The sequence below is a fragment of the Eptatretus burgeri genome, chromosome 5 (genome assembly GCF_056783735.1).
Source record: "Eptatretus burgeri isolate ZD-2024b chromosome 5, Ebu_testis_v1, whole genome shotgun sequence".
NCBI lineage: Eukaryota > Metazoa > Chordata > Myxini > Myxiniformes > Myxinidae > Eptatretus > Eptatretus burgeri.
The window spans coordinates 63,626,785-63,645,078 of NC_140965.1; the positions used below are offsets into that span (position 1 = coordinate 63,626,785).

The following is an 18,294-nucleotide window of genomic DNA, read 5'->3' on the forward strand; positions in this document are numbered from 1 at the left end:
CCTGCATTGTTTTGAACCAGAGACTGCATGCGGGCAGCCTGGCTCCCTGCTAACTGCTTTCTTTTGCAGAGTTCAATGATCCTGGGCCATGGTTTAGTGTAAAATTTGTAAGTTAAGGTTAAGATGTACTGTACATATGAGTGCGCCCCCGGCATGTATGTCTTAGCGCCGGCAATTTTATTTAAGTCGTCCGTGTGAGTGAGTTTGTTTAGGTAGTTACGCAGCCCTCAGGTTATTTATTTTGGGGACACGAATACCATGAATGTCGCACTCAGGGATCCGTAGGTAAAGTGTACTAGGGGAAAACTACACATGATGGCACACGAAAATTTGACGACTCGGGACGAGTCTGTAAAAAGGGAAGAGGGTAGTGTTGTGGTTACCAGATTCGCAAACCACCATTCAGGTCCCTTAGGTGAGGTATCTCGGTAAGTGCATGTGTAGTTAGGTCCAAACCCATTGTCTAGTGGGAATACATGTCATTTATACGTGCTGCGACTCTTCAGGATAGCCGTTTTTCTTTTACTATCTTTATTTTGGACCAATCGCCATCACCACAACCACAACATCAACCACCAACCACAACACCGCTTCACCACAACCGCCACGACCTTCACGCACACCTCACAACCGTAGCATCGCCACCGTTCTTGCCCCGCTGTGGGTACCGGTGTTGGACTCATGCAGAACGCGCGTCGAACAGCGTGTACAAAATCACGGATTTTCTGCTTCAAAAACGGATCAAAAACGACACACGCCCACTTTTTGCCGTCCAATCGGTGAGCGAGGGGCGATTTGGCCCCGCCTCCAGAACGATCGATATATGCAAATTTGTGGATCAAAAAGCCTTCACGCCCACTTTTTCTCGGGCCAATGGGGAGCGAGGTGAAAGGTCAAAGGGAGGGGGTCAAAGGCGAAGTTACGGGGGGATAAAAGGACGGTGTTCGTCAGTCAGAAAGAGTCCAAAGAAGAGTTCAGAGAGGAGGGTCGGAGAGTCAAGAAGAGGAGAGTCGGAAGCAGAGGGTCAAGACTTCGCGGGCGGTGGAGCTGCTCGTCGTGTGCGTTGGAGTCGGAACGGAGGGGACGGAGCTGTGGAAAGGCGGCGACACCAGACGAGGGGGTGCTCGCGTCGTGCAGGAAGCTGCACCCGAGGGAGGCCGACAGCGCGACCTGGCCGAGGTGGAGACGCTCGTCGCATATAATAAAGATCCTCTATACCCCGAGCATCAGCAACCCCCTCCTGTTTCCCCCCGCGCTGAGATAGTGCGACCAAGGGGGGCCGTTCCCACCCCCTGCCAGGCACTGTCCACGAGGCCCGCGGGTTGCGGGGCCATCGCCGCTCCGCGTCTCATCACCAGACGGGTAGGCCCGACCCGGTCTCGGCCTCAGGCCTGCCTCATTCTTGGGGGATTTCTTTTCCTTGGTTTTGGGTATGTGTTGTCGGCGCCGTCTGTGAAGTAGAATTGTATAAGTGTTGCCGTGTGCTCGGTAGTCGGTATTAGCTCTGCACTGTGTTTTCACTTTTATGTTTGCTTTTTGTGTAAATGGAATTGTGTTTTCTTTTTTTTGTGTGCATTTGGTGGAATTGTATTTGTGTGCTTCCCGTGTGCCGAGAATAAATGTGCTTTATTGTTGAACTGTTTCCCGCTTCGCTTCGTCTTTTTCCCCATTGAACCCCCATCTTGCTTCACGTAAAGGGTTGGTAGTGGGCTGAGTACGCCCGATAATTAATCGAACCGTCGAGGTCGACGATAACACCGCTTGGTTATTCTGATAGTACGGAACGGGTCGCTTAAGTGGCCCGTGTCCGAAGTCGACCTGCGGCGAGGTGCGATCGCCCGGTCTACCCTCCGCGTGGGTACTTAGGTAGTTCGAATTTGGCGAGCAACCCTATCCCACGCGGGGGCTGATTGGCTCGATCGCGGTGAGACCGAAAGGTCCACCCGTGACTGGTTCCCGGCGTTAGTCCGAGAGGGTCACGACTGGATTGTCCGTCCGGTGGGCGACGTGCCGCGATTCGAGTTACGTGGCCGTTCGCACGCCGGCGGGCGCGAAATCCGCAACAGTATTCTTGTATTTCTTATAACGTTCAACCCTTTCAGGTTTCCATTGTGGAGGATGTAAGTGAGCAAGAACAGACCATAGAAAACATTTATTATCTTTGTTTTGAATATTAACAACCTCTTTTGTTTTATCTCTTTTGGTAAATCAATACAAGAAGAAGCTTGAAGAGGATCTGATTTTAAGATGTGTATATCTAAAAAGATTATTTTTGTAATTGCAAATTCACTACCTACTACAGTGTTATCAACATGTTGTTCTTGTCTCTGGAGTTTATCGTAAACATCACATCTGACAAAATGTTGAAATGATGAGATAAAGTGAGGGGTTGTCCTCAAATAGGGAGTAGTTTCATCGCCTTCTCTTACCATATTCAATTTTACTCCATATAAAACTTTAAAAGTTTTAATCTCATTTAATATGTTTTTAATCATAGTTTCTATACTTTGTTTAACCATATCAACAGTTTCAATGATTGAAGATGGTCCAGGGTCTTGAAAGCGAAACAATCTTATTTTTTTAGATGTCCTTTAAATTCCCCATCAGTGTTTTCAATGGAGAATTTAGTGGCACCTTCCCTTTCTTCATTGTTCTTGCATAATTGAAGGTGTTTATTATAACTTTTTTAAAAGAATATCATTATCACATCTATCACAATGTTTTGTTTCTTGATCAAGTGGAGATATTTGTCTGAAAATATTGAATGTGTGTTTGTTGGTTTGAAGGTGTTTTTTTATTGGTTCACGAAAAAATATTTTCACGAAAAAAATAAGTGACCACTATATTAGTTATTGTTGTGTGTCTGTCTGTCTGTATTTCTATCCCGAGCATAGCTCCGTGGGTTTTGATCCGATCCTGATAATTTTGGTGGGAGGTTTACATCATGATCTAGTTGTGTTTTCTTGAGAATGGGCGTGGTGCGGCCATTATGGGCGGAGCCACGCCCAAAAAACATGTGTTTTTAGGGGGTAGCCGAATTCAATTTGCATCTTCTCCGAGGGGTTTGTCGAATCTGGCAGGGGTTTCGGTATTTGGTTAGCCCAATGGCACCTGCATAGCCCCACGGAGCTCGATTTTTTTTTTCATTTTCTTCCCAAGGTCACAAGGTCACGAACTTAGAAAATTGCGAATTTTGACGTAAAAAATTATCTTCTCCGAGGGGTTTGTCGAATCTGGCTGGGGTTTCGGTATTTGGTTAGCCCAATGGCACCTGCATAGCCTCACGGAGCTTGATTTTTCATTTTCGTCAAGGTCAAGGTCACGAACTTAGAAAATTTCGAATTTTGACATAAAAATCATACGACCGCCCAAACTTTGAGAGCTAGGATGACTATTTTTTTATGCATCATCTTGAGGTCATTCCCCACCTAAAGTCTTGAAACCATTTTGCTCTATCTCGAACATCTTGCCCGTGGCGTCCCCTTCAAGTTTGTTTTTATGCTGATTTCATCAAAGTATGGATAATCCGAGGAGTGTGAAATGCCATATAGCCTATATGACGTTATATTGTTCCTGGAATGTTCCAGAGGAAGTTTTGCACCAAAGGTCATAATCCTTGACCTTTGACCTTTAAAGTTCACAAAGGTCAAATTTTCAAAGTTGTGGGAATCAAACCGGGTTTTCGACCTTCGAATAAACTAACTCCAATAAGCTACAGTACGTATCCTGTTTCCTTATTTTAATGTCCACATTGTTTTGTGACCTATAAAGCTTATGCAAATGTCAAATTTAAGTTGTTGAACGAAACCGGGTTTTCGACATTTTGCAGCTAATAACCTGTCACTCGTACCACATAATGTTGATCTTTTTATAACTTTGTCAAACATTAACACATTGTCTCATCCTTGACTTCTGAAACAATCTACATCGTCGAATACCGCTCGTGAACCATCGAAATGTCGTGAAAATCTGTTATCTGTTAATGTCGTCTTCAGACTTGTAACATTTATATTCATGATTACAAACATCGCAGTACGTTGTATTCACCACATTTATATATCAAAACTGTGCTTAAAATAAAATTTTCTTGATGAAAATTCCATTTAATGTATAGGTGAATCTGTGCTTAAAACCATTTTATCCTCCAACTTTTTTCACTTGATAAATACGATGTATTAAGACACAAAAGACAAGTTTCAATCAATCTCTTCATTTGTAAAAGATACTGAGAAATATGTCGAGGATGTAAAATTGAATAAAGATAAATATAACAACTATTGGATAAAAACAATTATGGTGAATAATATGAGTTCTTCAATTTCCTTCAGTGGAAAACTTTTAGTATATCTGGAAGAACATCAATTAAAGTAGCTCTAACAAAAGTTTCTCCTCTCCTTCTGGCAATATTTTCAATACTAGAAAAAGCAATGAAACAAGAAAAAGTATGAAAAAGAAAAACCTTTTGGATGAAGCTTTCGAAAGAAAAGATAAGACCATCTGTAATATGCAAGGATAAATTTGTATTTTTTTTCAACAACCCTAAAGATGTAAATCCTGATGAAATAAAGGATGTTAATATATCAGATGAAATGACATTTCATTCAATAGTAGTTAAGGACCATTTTAAAATTACCTTTAATATAAAAAATGTAGTAGTTGAATCTGTGAATGAAAAAAAGTATATAGATATAGATGGTCATGTTTTTTTCTACTAATTAAATACGAGTCATGATTCAACTGAAGATTTTGAAGATTATGAGAGTGATGATAGTATTTCTGTTGGAACAGAAGACAGTTATGATACGGAGAGTTTGTATTCAAACGATAATTATGAAAGTAGTTTTATAGATGATTGTGAAAGCACCAATGAAAGTACCAAAGATGATACCGAAGATGAACTTTATTTGAAGGAAAGTTTTACTTTATAAATATGAATAGTTTACTAGATTTGGAGCCTCTTGAATTTCCTGATTCCCCACATGACAAATTTGAGAATTGTCCTGCATGTGAAAGACGGGGATTAAACACAGAGTCAAAGCCTATAAACAATGTATATTCTGTGATTATCTTCCAATTAATGATAATAAAAAAATGTAAAAAGGATTATAATTCTTTGAGATTTACACCAAAAATGAATTACTTTACAAGATTGATTCGAGAAATGAATGTAAAGTATGATGATAATACACCTTTTCTTACAAGAGAAGAGACTGAACAAATGACGACCATGTTTCGTGGATTAATGATTTATATTATTAACGATTGTCATTTTCAGGGAAATATCAACACAAGATATGGTATAAATAAATAATGGATTATCTTGAAATTAAACGTGAATTTAGGATAAAACATAGTTTCTAAAAAAAAGCCAATAAAAAATTAAATAACCTGTTTTCCAAATATATAAATTAATGATTTTTTTACCCATTTGGGAAAATAAGATAAAATTTAACAACCATAAAAATCTTCCAAATTCATTAAGATGTCTCATAGTTGGTTCAAGCGGATGTGGAAACACCTGCTTACATTTAAAAATGCTCCTTACTCCCAACTTTTTAGATTATGATAATTTAATAATTTTCACAAAGTCGAGTTTTCAACCTGAGTATCAACTACTCTTACAAGGTTTTAATGCTGGTCTTCAAAAAGAAGATATAATCGGTTTATTGAAACTTCAAAACAAACTAAATGATTACAACATTGAACATATAATACAACTGTTTTGTGATACACAGAGATATAAAAAGAAATCAAAGCCGATAACTTGTATTCTTAGTGATAATACGGATGATATACCTCCTCCCCAAGATTTGGATAAATCAAAAAAGAACCTCGCTATCTTTGATGATTGTGTTAGTTAATGAGAGAAACCAAACGGTAATGGATAGCTACTACACAAGAGGGAGACATTCTTCTTGTAATTGTATTTATCTTAGTCAATCATACTTTCAACTCCCTCGTCGCTCAATAAGAAACAATGCTAATACTTTTATTTTATTCAAGTTAAATTCAAAAGATATAAACAATTTTTGGAGAGACAATTGTTCTCCATTATGTTGTAAAAAGGAATTTGGGGATTATATGAAGCAGACGACTGAAAAATACAAATATATTGTTGTGAAACAAGATGTGATATTAAAAGATATATTTTTTATTTTATAAACAATTACATATATAAATGACAACTATTATTATAAATCTTGTGGGTAAATCTGCTTCTGGAAAAAACTTTCATAAATCAAGGTTCTTATATAGTACAAATGAAAATATTGTAAATTTTCTTTGAAAACACCATGTGATTCCTATTGTATCTACAACAACCAGAGCAATGTGACCAGGAGAAGGAGAAGGTGAAGATTATTACTATATTTCAGTCGAGGAACATATGCGATTGAGGAATGAAGGCCAAATATTTCAAGAGGTTTCTCTTGGCATAACAAAATATTCACATTGTAAGAGCAAGTTAAAGAAACTAAAATCTGGTGGTCTTGGGATATTAGAAACTAATCCAGAAGGAATGAGACAAATTATTAAACATCTGAGTGGTAATGGGGTTAAGATTTTATCATTCGGTTTTGATGTTGATGAAGAAACTCAACGCAAACATATGAAAAGCAGAGATACAAGTATTAGTGAAGAAGAAATTACAACTCGTATTAATGTTAATAAAGAGTTTGACGAAATATTTAAAGAAAAGGATTTATTTGAACACGTCCACTTTAATGATGAAGAAAAGGAAAATTTCCCTGTTGACCTTTATAATTTCTAAGGAACCTTTATGTTTTAAAAATTAAGATTCTAATGTGCATGTTGGAAACTAAAAGTTTTTGCACTCTGTTGGAATTTTTCACATAAGTAAATGAGTTATTGTCTAAAATGTAAAAAGAAAACCAAGAGTAAAAATATCTCGCATGTTAAAAGTAAAAATAATAGGGTTATACAAAAAGGTACATGTTCGGTGTGTGGCTCAAAAAGAGTGAATTCATCACCAAACACAAACGAGGGGGAGATATGCAAAAGTTTTTATCAGGAAGTAAATTTACAACTACTGGAATACCAGATGAATTACATCTACCAGGGTATTCTTTCTGTGGTCCAGGAACAAACTTGAATAAAAGATTAGATGAGGCTGACAATCCTAAACCATGGAGCAAACCCTTCAATAGGGTTGATGAAGTGTGCATGAGGCACGATATTGATTATGGAAATAGCACAATGTTGGAAGAAAAACATGAATCCGATAGAGAAATGTTGTATAATTTGTCTCTGATACAAAATCCAACCTTGAGAGAGAAAGTTGATAGGTTCATAGTGAAGAAGATGATCAGTGCTAAATTGAAACTTGGGCTTGGAAATTCAAAAAACTTATAGGCTCTAATGATGTCATTAAGATTGAAGAGCAATTCGCTGATGAATTACATAAACCAATATTCACAAAGTTTCATAGAAGGAAGGTTTATTCCAAGGAAGTTGATTATATCTGGTCCGCTGATTTAATTGAACTCAATAATGATAAGGGGTACAAGTATGCTTTAACCGTTATTGATTTGAGGAGTAAATATACGTGGGTTGTCCCTTTGAAAAAACAAAACAGGTAATACTCTTATGTTAGCTTTCCAACAGATATTCAATAAAAGCAAGAGAAAACTGAAAAAAATTGTGGACTGATGAGGGTACAGAGTTCTACAACAAAACATTTATGAATTTTCTTTAAAATAACAACATTACATTATACAGCACCTTTAACCCTGCGTTAGTGAATGAAAAGCGGTTGTTATTGAGCGTTTTAATCACACTTTAAAAGGGAGACTATATAAAAAAATAAAATAAATAAATCACTCAACTCGGTTCTCAACAATGGTTATCTTTAATTCAGGACATTGTAGATAAGTACAACGACACGATTCATACCTCAACGAAATTTAAACCATCAGAAACATTTACAAAATTAAAATATGAAAAAGATTAATTCCAGAAAGCCTAAGTTCAAAGTTGGTGATATCGTAAGAATATACAGGTGGAAATCTCATTTTGAAAAAGGTTACACCAAGAGATGGACAAATGAACTTTTTAAAATCGTTTATGTCGTCGGTACAGTTCCTTGGACTCACAAATGATGCGATTTAAAGGGGGAAGAGATTTTAGGTTCATTTTATTCACAGGAATTACAAAAGATAAAGATAAATTGAAAAAAAAAACCATTGGACTTACAAATTATGTGATTTAAAGGGGGAAGAGATTTTAGGTTCATTTTATTCACAGGAATTACAAAAGCCAAAGATAAATTGATTTTTTTTGATCCGCCCCTTTTGACTCCACTCACGCAAACCCCACCCACACAAACTCCACCCACGCAAACCCCACCCACATAAGCCACATCCACATCCATCATATCTACATAATTAGTGATTAGTTTATTAGTTCCCACACAACATGTTTATTTAATTTTTAAAAATTGCTCCCCCCACACAAGCCACATCCACACAAGCTCCACCCATACAAGCCCCACCCCCCTGTGCACCCCCAAAACAGTGAGCAAAAGATTTTGAAATTATTTCCTCACTCTTGCAATTTATGCCATATTATAAGGCAGTTTGCATTACAAATGGTATATTAAGCTGGAAACTTTATGTGAATACACTACTCATGCTATTTGCATCAATAAGGTAAGCTCTATTTATGTTCAATGTGCTTTATTGGCCTTACAGTTTGGGCTTTTTGACTGGTGCATGCAGATGAAGATGAATGTGAGAGTGACAAAGGCAACGTGCCATTCTGCGATCGTTGCATTAACTTGCCAGGAAGTTTCTACTGTGAATGTTCTGAAGGATATCACCTGCAAGCTGGTACCAGCAATGTCTGTGTTGATGAGGACTTTGGAAACGCACACTGAAACGCGTGTGTATGCCACATAACACACGAAAACGCAAACACACAAATGTGATTATCCACCATACATGACGTTTTCATTGGTTTCCACATAAGTTCATGACACCTTTGAGAGTGGGTAGCACACAGCATAATTACATCTGCCACCAAAGGTGAAGGAGGTTATGTTTTCACCCCTCTATGTCTGTTTGTTTGTCTGTCTGTGTGCAGGATATCTCAAAAAGTTGTGGATGGATCCAGATGAAATTTGGTGGGCATGTTGGGTGTGTGTGACAAGGACGAACTGATTAGATTTTGGTGAAGATCCAGATCAGGATCCGACTTCAAGAATTTTTAAAGTGATTCTTCACCATTGAGAGAGAGATTGGGCCAAAATGATATATAGCACAATATCTCAAAAAGTTGACAGATTCGGACGAAACTTGGTGGACAGGTTAGGTGTGTGACAAGGAAAAATAGATTCAATTCGGGTGAAGATCCAAATCCAGATCCGATAATTATTTAATTTTTTTTAAGTGATCATTCACCATTGAGAGATGGGGCCAAAAACAATTATATAGCATGATATTTCAAAAATATATGGGTTCAATATGTTGTTGTGAATCAGCATTACGTGGTTGAGGTATGCACTCGACCGAGTGCCCTTCTAGTTTCTCACTGTATCCCGCAAACATACATTTCCACTGATAAGCACATATGCAGAAATCAAAATTTAAAGTTTCTCCCTGGTATTTCAACACATTTTCATAAATTTATAAAATGTGACATTGCATTTAATGTGTTTGTTTTTCAACTTTCTCCTCCACAGCAAACATTTACCTGTCCGCTGGATGTCTTTAAAATTAATGAAGACGTTTGATCACGAAGTATTAGTTATTGGATTTGATGATGAAATAGTGTTTATATTTGTGATGCACTCTTCACGTATATCACTGTGTGAAAAATTCTTATTGAAACAATATCTTTGACCACCACCAGTTTTTCGAATAATAATAACAGAATGCGCATTCAATAAACATTCACTCACTTGATGTGGTTTACAGTTTGCATTTGCTTTCTTATCCTTTGGAGTAAATATGTGTGATGGGCTCACTTTTTAGTTGTGGTCTAAACGTTTTTTTTTTGTATAAGCTAGGACACAGAACAGATCAGGCTACAACATAACAAAGGGAACAGCAGAAAAATGAGGAAACGCCAGCATCAGGGTGAAGGGCAAAAATAGATGGAGAGAGACAAACAAGAGATGCAAGTAACGATGAGGGGTAGGGGAGAATGCAAGGGGTGGACAAGGTGGATGAAGAAGCAAAATTTTGGGAGGGGAAGGGAGTGGTTTAATGGGTGTAGAAAAGATCATAGTTTTAGATTGGGGGTGACAAGAGATGGTGGTGAACGTGTGGAAGTTGGTTCCTGAAGGTGGGGGGGGGGGGAAAGAGGAACGAATATGTGAAGGTGAGCAGTTAATTAATTCTGGATTAAGGCAGTTTCATGAGGAGGGGGTTGCTAGTGGACTGCGTGCATCCTGAAGATACTTGGGGGGGGGGGAGAAAGCACGGAGAAGGCAGAGGATGCAAGACCAGAAAAGAGGTGGAAGAAGACAGAGAGATCACTGACCTGTCTGTGATAGCGAAGTGACAGGCCCATAGACTCAGTTTCATTGCGAGAGATTCCAATGACCTTGAAAGCCTTGGTTTCCGCAGCGTCAAGCTGAGAAAGATGTGAGGTAGGATGTGACCATCTCACTGTGCAAAGCCATCCCAGAAGGGAGAGCAGTTCTCCATCAAGCTGCAGATAAAGCCTGGTACGTGGATCGGAGCTCAGGTGTGCCAAAGATGGACTTCACACAACAGAGGATGCCCAATCAGCGTCTGGCATTGGAGGCCAATTTTGAAATGTCATTTTCCCAAGAGATCATGGCTGAGAGTGAGACCCAAGAGTCAATTGTTGACCTCTTTGGTGTAAAGCCTGACTGCCCTGGGTACTGGTGCTCAAGCAGATGTTGGCGAACCCTTTCAAGAATTAATTATCCAAGCAAAAACATACCTGGCACTGAAAGCAGCGTCACCCCTCGGTAGTTGTTGCAATCCTGGTGATCACCCTTCCCTTTCCAGAGAGGGACAACAAGGCCCCTCCTCCAGTCAGTTGGGATGATGCCTGTGTTCCAGGCAGAGCACAGAACTGCATGCAATGACATGAGTACAGCATTTCCACCAGCCTTGAGAAGTTAAAATGCACACTATTTAATGAAAAAATACACACTTAGTACATGCTAAATACACACTATTTGATGAAAAAATACACACAGTACAAGCTAAATACACACTATTTGATGAAAAAAAATACACACAGTACAAGCTAAATACACACTATTTCATGAAAAAATACACATAGTACAAGCTAAATACACACTATTTGATGAAAAAATACACACAGTACAAGCTAAATACACACTATTTGATGAAAAAAATACACACTTAGTACAAGCTAAATACACACTATTTGATGAAAAAATACACACTTGGTACAAGCTAAATACACACTATTTGATGAAAAAATACACACTTGGTACAAGCTAAATACACACTATTTGATGAAAACCATGCATTCCTGCATTACAATTGTGATTTTTGAACAAGAACATGCTCAGAATTCGATATTTTGTTAAAAATGCCTTGATAAGGCCAATAACACTGATTTTGCATGAATATGGTTCTCCATGTAAAATGTGTTGTTTTGCTTAGTACAAGCTAAAGTTTTCACGATTTGATTAAAAACACGTGTTCTGCATTCAAATAGTGATTTGGAACAAAAAACGGGGTCAGACCAAGCTAATGTGTCATTAAAAATGCTTGAATTATTCAAATGAGTCCGTTTTTGCATGAATTCAGTTTCTTGTTTAAAAATGTGTTTTGCTTCTAACAAGCTAAAAACACACACCAGAAGACCCTCGAGATCTCCCCCCCCCAAGAACCTTGAGACACCCCCCAAGACCCTTTAGACCTTTACATCCCTTAAGTCCCTTTACACCCCATCAACCTTAACACCATTCAGATATGTTAGACAGCTCAGACCCTTGACCATTTGGAGCTTGAGATCACAGAGACCTTTTTACATCCGTTGAGATGTCTTTAGACCCTTTAGAGGCTTAGACATTTACTTGCTTTCGAGATCCAACCCTTTCGACCCATTAATTAGATCCTCAGTACCATTGGAATTTGGAACGTGAACTTGAGACCCATTAGACCATCTTTAACCTTTTAGGCTCACACCACACAAACATCCACAGTCTTCTTGCGAAACACAGATTATACTTTTGTCATTAAGTCATGCGCAAGCTCTACCCACCCAGAGGGTGGGAACTCTGCTTGTACTGGATATAAAACTGACAAACACGGGTGGACGGAAACTCATCGTCGAGGTGAAGTGTTCGTCGACCATCTCAGGTGGACGAGGGTTATGTTTTCACTCCTGTTTGTGTTCATTTTGACGTCATTTAAGACAGTAAGTTTCCTGTTTGGAACGATTTTCAATTTTGTTTGATTTACAGACAGGCAGATAGAATAAGTGTGTGTGTGTGTGTGTGTGTGTGTGTGTGTGTGTGTGTGTGTGTGTGTGTGTGTGTGTGTGTGTGTGTGTGTGTGTGTGTGTGTGTGTGTGTGTGTGTGTGTGTGTGTGTGTGTGTGTGTGGTCTGGACGAATTCAGAGCCAAAGTACTGTTGAACTACAAGTTCGTTTTCCCATTCATGTTGAAAAGAAAACGTTTAATTGAAATCAAGTTGTTCCACGATCATTAATTGATGTTTGGAGACAGGAAAGACAGGACAGATAGACAGACAGACAGACAAGTGAACCAATAGCTCAACCCTGCTCCTCAGTTTGAGTGTGCGGGGTAAAAGCATCCGATGTACAAGGTGGGCAATTATAATTCATCTTGATACAATATTTTCCAGACGTGGAGAGGTTTTCAGCCATGTTCTAGTTCTGATTTTCAAAGGTGATGCAGCTGTCCAGGTTCTCGAACCATCTACATGATCAGAGGATGTAGTGTAGGCATATTTGTCATGAAAAAAAAGGATTCGTGTATTTTTTTTTTTAAAAAGCAAAAACGCACTTGATTCTGTTAGATGATACTATAAACATGAAAAAAAAATTAGGGTAGAATTTTTTCTGAGCATTCTAACGGCCTGAAATCCAAGATGGCCACCACCATAGCAAAGCGCCCTAAATTTGACACTAAAATTAACTTAATGTGGTTTAAAAAAAATTTTCAGCATGAACTGCTTGGAACCACTCTCAACAAGACCCGAACCATTTTCTTTTGCTATCACCGCAAAATCTTCTGGGAAAACTGTCTCGCCGTATAATAGGATAATGCATAGAGGATTTTCCGGGAAAGCCTTGGATGTGGTGGAGCTTAATTAATTAATCGTTAGATCATGCCATAATCACTGTGAATGAGTTTGGCTTGGAACTTGTATATAGAGGTGACTATAATAACAATAACTTCCACCTGACTATTAATCTTTTTATTTTGCACAATGAGACAGAGGCTGCCTTTTTATTTCAACATGGCGGCCGGAAAATTTACGTTCGAATCCAGTCATCGGCAGCAGTTTGTTCGCTTTATGTTAAGGTTCCACTTGTCCATTTTATGGTGTACTAACATATTATTTTCTTCTTTTGCAGGCTGCATGTACCCACAGCAACCATAACCCATGATAACATAGCTTAGAGACCTTGGATTAACCAAAATGGCAGAGTCTTCATCTAACAAGTAAAAAACAGTGGATTTTGAACTATGCTATATTTGCCAGTTAAGCAGCAAGCAAACAGATTATACAAACTATGTGCTTCGTCTTTCTTTGCCTTCAGTGGAGAAAGTAATTACAACTGATGTTTTATGTTCATATGGGGAAACAGAATTCTCTGCATTAAAGGATCGCATAAAAGGTTTGTCTGCCCATGAACTGTTACAGAATGGTGTTTCATACCACAAGACATGTTATAAGGATCTCACAAATAAAACATGCATTGAACGAGCCAAGACCAGATATGAGAAAGGACAAGCGACAGGCAGCGCCAGTGATGTAAAATCAGAAGACAATAGGACAACCACCAAAATCTGATGCTGCATCTACAAGTGGTTCCACATCACAGCGATCTACCAGGCTTTCGACAAGGAGATGTGTGTCATTTGTCTGGAAGACAAAGCAGACAAATTGCACGACGTCTCAACTGAAAACATGGGAGCTCAGCTCAAAGCCATTGGTCAACAAACAGACAGAAAACTTTTGAAAGTCAGACTGAGCAATGTTGTAGGCTCAACTGATCTTCTTACAGCAGTTGCTGAGGACATGAAGTATCACCTTCTGTGTTTAGGCCATGCAAAACGAGACAGAAAAAGCTAACAGACCTCCAAAACAGCATGTTCATTTTGCACAGTTAGTGTCTGACCTGGAGATGCTCGACATGGTGGAAACTGAAATGAATGACACATCTAACAGTTCAGCTTTGAATATGAACGACATTGAACAATCATATGTTGGTTTGCTGGAAGCCAATGGGTTCCCTTTACCCGACAATCCGCGATACAAACCATACTGAAAGCAACTGATTTTGGACAACATCGCTGATGTGCACTTCACCAGGCCTCCAGACAAAACAAAACCTGAGCAAGTACTTTCTACAAAAGCCAAGGAAACCCTGTTAGCTGGTGCATTGGCCATCGATACAAAAGACATGAGAAGATGTGAAAGTCCTTCTGAAAGAAGCTAAAATACCGAGAAGAGATATTGCAAGCGCAACCCCATGGAAATTCGAAGGAACATTTGATAATTATGAACCACCTGCTTTGGTTGAACTGTTCTGCAAGCATGCTATCCAAGGTTTACATCAGGTTAAAACAATCAGCAGGGCCGAATCTATGAACCAAAGTGCATCTGTGCTGGCACAACATTTCGTATGTGCATACAAGTCTGATCGGCAGGTCACCTATGAAACAAAACATGAAGAAGTCATTTTCAAACACCGCACTGAGACTCCCCTTACCATCGGCCAGGGATAAATGAAGACTGTGAAGATTGAGGTGTTACATTCTATGACATTTAGAAAATAATAATTCACTTGATATCCATTGTTAAAACTACTAAATGAAAGCCAGGCATTTAATCAGTATGACTTTTTGCATCTTCCTGTTCAAACGATTTAAGAGATTGAACACTGTATTGAACAGTAATTCAAGTATTTAATTTTATTTAGATCTGTTTGTTGGTTTGTTAATTATGTATTCTTTGTGAAAAATACATGTCTTTAAATAGGTAGATACTTGGTTTGTAATTACAAAATCCTGTTGGCTTGGTAATGCATGCAAAGGGAGAAGGTATAGCTTACATTGCGGGTGCGCGGTGGCCATTTTGGAATTTGGCATGTAGATCATAGCGAACGCAGTGAGCTTCATACTTAACGCGTGCATGTGAGAGAATAGGAAACAACAACAACAACAACACAATACCCCTGGCTATTTGGAATCCGTGTCGTTGGATATGACCTTTTGCTTCCGGTTGTTTTTAAACGCTGTGCGGTGTTTAAACACGATTGGGTTTTATTTCTATCTTATGAATATCATTTGACGTGTGCACATGGGAGAAGAGAAAACAACAAAAACAACACAATACCATGGCAATTGTGAATCCGTGTCATTGCCTATGACCCTTTTGCTTCCGTTTTTTTTTTTGTTTCCGGTTTTTGTCATGAGGAATGATGCATGCCGGGACATAAAGGCATCGTCAGAGACACGAAAGACCCAAATAATATCAGACATGGTGTATATTTCCTCCACTGATTTTAATAAAGATATCTCCCGCATCATCAAAAAATAATTTTTAATCGTGATTTACGTTATTTGATCGCTGATCCCGAATCCAGGCCGAAGTAACCGGAAATTGCGTATACAGTTGTCAACAAGTTATAGGTAAAGTCAGAAGCGAATGTAAGAAGAATTCTACATTCGCTTTTTGGCTTTGCCTATTGCATATCACATATCTATCTTTAATTCCAGCAATCTCTGTGTGTGTCTGTGTGTCTGTCTGTCTGTCTGTCTGTGTCTGTCTGCGACTGCCGTTTCTTGACGACCGCCGGTCCGATCTCATTGAAACTTGCCAGGAATATTGCTGGGGACCCGCGGATGTGCCTTTTCGAGGTTTGATATCGATTGGACGAGTGGTTCCCAAGTTACGGCCATTTATCTGTCGACCAATGACAACACACGGTGCTATGACGTCATGGATGACGTCACGAATGACGTCACAATTAATGTTTATTTATTTGTTCATTTTTTTTTGCACGATCGATGGTCCGATCTGATTGAAACTTGCCAGGAATATTGCCAGGGCCCCGCGGATGTGCTTTTCAAGGTTTGATATTAACCGGACGAGCGGTTCCCAAGTTACGGCCATTTATCTGTCGACCAATGACAGGACACGGTGTTATGACGTCACGAATGACATCACAATTAATGTTTATTTATTTATTTTTTATTATTTCTTTTGCACGATTGAAACTTGCCAGGAATATTGCTGGGGACCCGCGGATGTGCCTTTTCGAGGTTTGAGAGAGAGAGGCTGCACATACTGGCACTCACCTACGGGCCCACCCTAGTAACATAAATTTGATGATTCCATTAGATTCCTGGTCTCAGAAAACATATATTTAGACACTTCATTTGTAATTGTATCACATGTACTGTATTCGCGAAGATATCGCATTAATTAGTGTTCGGCGGCCATTTTGGACGCCATCTTGGATTTCATACCCCAATAATGTTCAGAAAAAATGCCACCCTAATTTTTTTTTAAAGCTTCTTAAATACCTTCTTACAAAATCAAATGAGTTTTTTGCTTTTAACAAAAAAATACACGAAATTGCAAATATGCCTACACTAATGATCGAGAACGTGCGGCTTTGTTTGTGTGTGAAAAACGAGGACCCTTGTGACGAGTAAATTTTTTGGTAAATACCCCCAATAATTAAATATCTTGTAATGAAATTGTTTCATTCCGTTCATAATAACGAGTAGTAGTTATCAGAGCTGAGGTAAAATGACAGTTCAGTTCGTTCTGATGATCACCTGAAACCACTCCGTCGTCGATCACTCCCAGTTGGTCTCGGATGAAATTATTTTTAAACGATTGGTATACAGTATACCCAACCACGACGTCATAGCTTACCATTATTCGACAAATATTACAAATTTCGTCCATGTGCATTGCCGTGCACCCAGGAATCTTCTTCAGCGATGTGTGTTGACAATCCTTTCTGCCGACCGGAGGTTATTAGCCGTACCACGTGACCAAAACATAGTCGTCACCGTGACGTCTCCAAGAGAAAAGGAAAATGGGTCACGTGATTAACGGAGTCAGGTGAAACTGACGTGGAATCTGCCACTCCGGGTTTTTTTTTATCGGATCTTCTTCATCTTCATTGTTGACATGTAAACGAAAAATTCGTATAAATATAACATAAGGATTCGGAATTAAATCGAAGTTTGAATTTAATTTTCAATTCGTCATCGCAGGTGTTGGCCATAAAATCATACGCAATAAAGCGTACCAATACACCGCCGAAAACACGTATTAATTACGAGAATGATTTAATTTCCTGTGTAAAAAATTAAATAAAAAACAAGAAGCGAATACTTCGATATCGCGCGGCTGGGGGCAGTAAAGTCGAGATTAAGAATGATGAAACAATTTTGCGGTTATAAAATTTAAATGTACACACGGTGAATTAGCATGCATGATGGGAAGAGTTGTGACGTTGGACAAATTTATATTTATAGCCCTGAGATCAAAGGGACGTACGCGGCCATAAGTGTGACAGAAGGCACAGGACAGAGTAGCCAATTATATAACAGCACGTTGTCGCCGTGCAAAAAAAAAATTAAATAAATAAAAAACAATGAAGAACGAGAGTTATAACGCTGCGCGTCAACAACTAACGGAACAGGAAGATCATCACTTCCTGCTCAGAAAATCAACTTCCGACGTCACACAGAAAACGATTCAGCACAAAAAACGTCGCTTTTCCGCATTAACCCCGCCCACAATTCACCCGGCAATCTCCGCCCACAATTCACCCGGCAATCTCCGCCCACAATACACCCGGCAATCTCCGCCCACAATACACTGGGCAATCTCCGCCCACAATACACCGGGCAATCTCCGCCCACAATACACCGGGCAATCTCCGCCCACAATTCACCCGGCAATCTCCGCCCACAATACACCGGGAAATCCCCGCCCACAATACACCCGGCAATCTCCGCCCACAATACACCGGGCAATCTCCGCCCACAATACACCGGGCAATCTCCGCCCACAATCCACCCGGCAATCTCCGCCCACAATTCAC

General features: G+C 39.2%; 2 protein-coding genes across 5 annotated transcripts in view; one reads left to right on the forward strand and one right to left on the reverse strand.

Annotated features, from left to right (window-relative positions):
• The window catches only part of LOC147026557 (protein lin-12-like), a 126,868-nt gene extending 116,948 nt beyond the window's left edge, over positions 1 to 9,920 (forward strand). For 3 of the 4 annotated variants that reach the window (XM_085882070.1, XM_085882071.1, XM_085882067.1), the window contains 2 exons: positions 8,736 to 8,898; positions 9,698 to 9,920. In XM_085882070.1, coding sequence (XP_085738196.1) covers positions 8,736 to 8,893 — 158 coding nt within the window. In that variant the 3' untranslated portion in view covers positions 8,894 to 8,898; positions 9,698 to 9,920. Of the gene's footprint in view, positions 1 to 8,735; positions 8,899 to 9,099 lie in introns of all 4 variants that reach the window. The other variant, XM_085882068.1, reaches the window with a different exon arrangement.
• Positions 1 to 17,239, reverse strand: part of LOC147026554 (leucine-rich repeat and calponin homology domain-containing protein 1-like) — a 295,928-nt gene extending 278,689 nt beyond the window's left edge. Inside the window, exons 1-2 of the mRNA XM_085882064.1 lie at positions 17,112 to 17,239; positions 10,930 to 11,064 (exon numbers count right to left, since the gene is read on the reverse strand). The gene's annotated coding sequence lies outside the window, so the exon portion shown is untranslated. The remainder of the gene's footprint in view (positions 1 to 10,929; positions 11,065 to 17,111) is intronic.
• Positions 17,240 to 18,294: the final 1,055 nt, after the last annotated feature.